Genomic DNA, 1317 nt, shown 5'->3' on the forward strand with positions numbered 1-1317 from the left:
AGTTGTTAGCTAGTTGTTTTGAGGAAGGGGGGGGTGGTGATGTCCTTGAGGATAAATAGTTAATGATTGATGATGTGACCCTAAACTACAATTACTGTAATGGTATTTTTAAAATTAGAATTAAGTTGTTGTTAGCATGACAAACTGGCTTTGCTTTATGAGTTATACAAGACGTTTGAATGTTGTATCGGAAAAAGGTCACCTTCCTCTAAAAGAGATTTTTACTAAAATATGTTTCATGTACAATATTAAAGACAACAAAAGCCCATGTCAATTACTTTGTCACTTGTTGTGTATCCAAAATAAATAAGCAAATTAACAAATAAATAAATAATAAATAAATAAATAGATTTTTAAAAAGTTTTAATGAATGAATGAAAAAAAGAATAAATACATAATGGGTGAATGTGAATTTATCCAAATCGAAATTATGAGCCAGATTTCTTTTTAATTAACCTCTAAATTCCTAATTATTTTAATCGAACCCTCTTTTACAGGCCTACACACAGCATACCATATACTGCAAACATGTACATAATTATGTATAATTGAGCACTGCTGTCTCTAATGTCTATTATAACAAAATGGTCAAGCATACCGGAAGTCTGGGTCTTCCAACGATGGACGGGAACACAGCCCTTGGGGCGTCATCTCCCGCAAAACCAGCTTTGCACATGCCGGACCCATTGTCCACTATCAGAGCAGCAACGTCGTCGTCACACATCGTAAAGCTTCAGTTGGTACAAAAGACTTGAACTCAAGAGAAAACAGTGAGATATTATGATACCAAGCTGGTGTCACGAGGAAGCCTGGAACTTGATTTGACTGGGAAGCAGCTGCTGGGGGGCTTTTTATCCAAAAACACTTTAACATGGCACTAGTACTTCTAAGAAATTGGACTTGGAGCAACGCCATATAAGGGGATCCTGAGTAAGGAGCAGGGATAGACCCGAGGGCGGGCCCCGCGCCACATTACTCCGCTGTCCGCGATCTCTTTAGCGTGTGTCAGTCACTGCCACTGTCAGTTTACATTGATAGCTATACTTGGGCGTTGATCAACGCAGTTTTCGCCATCAACTGATAACTTGTATCGATTGTTTCTCCTTGTTATTGTTTTATTGTATTTTTTAATCTTTCTTTCGATTGCAAAATGTTTAGGGTTCAGTAACTAAGAGGCCTTGTTTCAGAAATTATCGATATCAATTAGTTCTACAACATTATCAAAAGTACCAATAGCAAAATGACAATGGTTGTAACTACAATTGTAATACGGATATGAATACATTGTTATTCTGTAAGTAAGAAAGATAATAATAA

General features: G+C 36.5%; 1 protein-coding gene across 1 annotated transcript in view; it reads right to left on the bottom strand.

Moving 5' to 3' along the window:
- Positions 1-1317, bottom strand: part of LOC101850814 (actin, cytoplasmic) — a 17451-nt gene that overhangs the window by 9936 nt on the left and 6198 nt on the right. The window contains exon 2 of the mRNA XM_005101462.3: positions 599-1177. Within this exon, the coding sequence (XP_005101519.2) occupies positions 599-724 (126 nt within the window). The 5' untranslated portion in view covers positions 725-1177. The remainder of the gene's footprint in view (positions 1-598; positions 1178-1317) is intronic.

Source organism: Aplysia californica, unplaced genomic scaffold (assembly GCF_000002075.1).
Source record: "Aplysia californica isolate F4 #8 unplaced genomic scaffold, AplCal3.0 scaffold00284, whole genome shotgun sequence".
Taxonomy (NCBI): Eukaryota; Metazoa; Mollusca; class Gastropoda; order Aplysiida; family Aplysiidae; genus Aplysia; species Aplysia californica.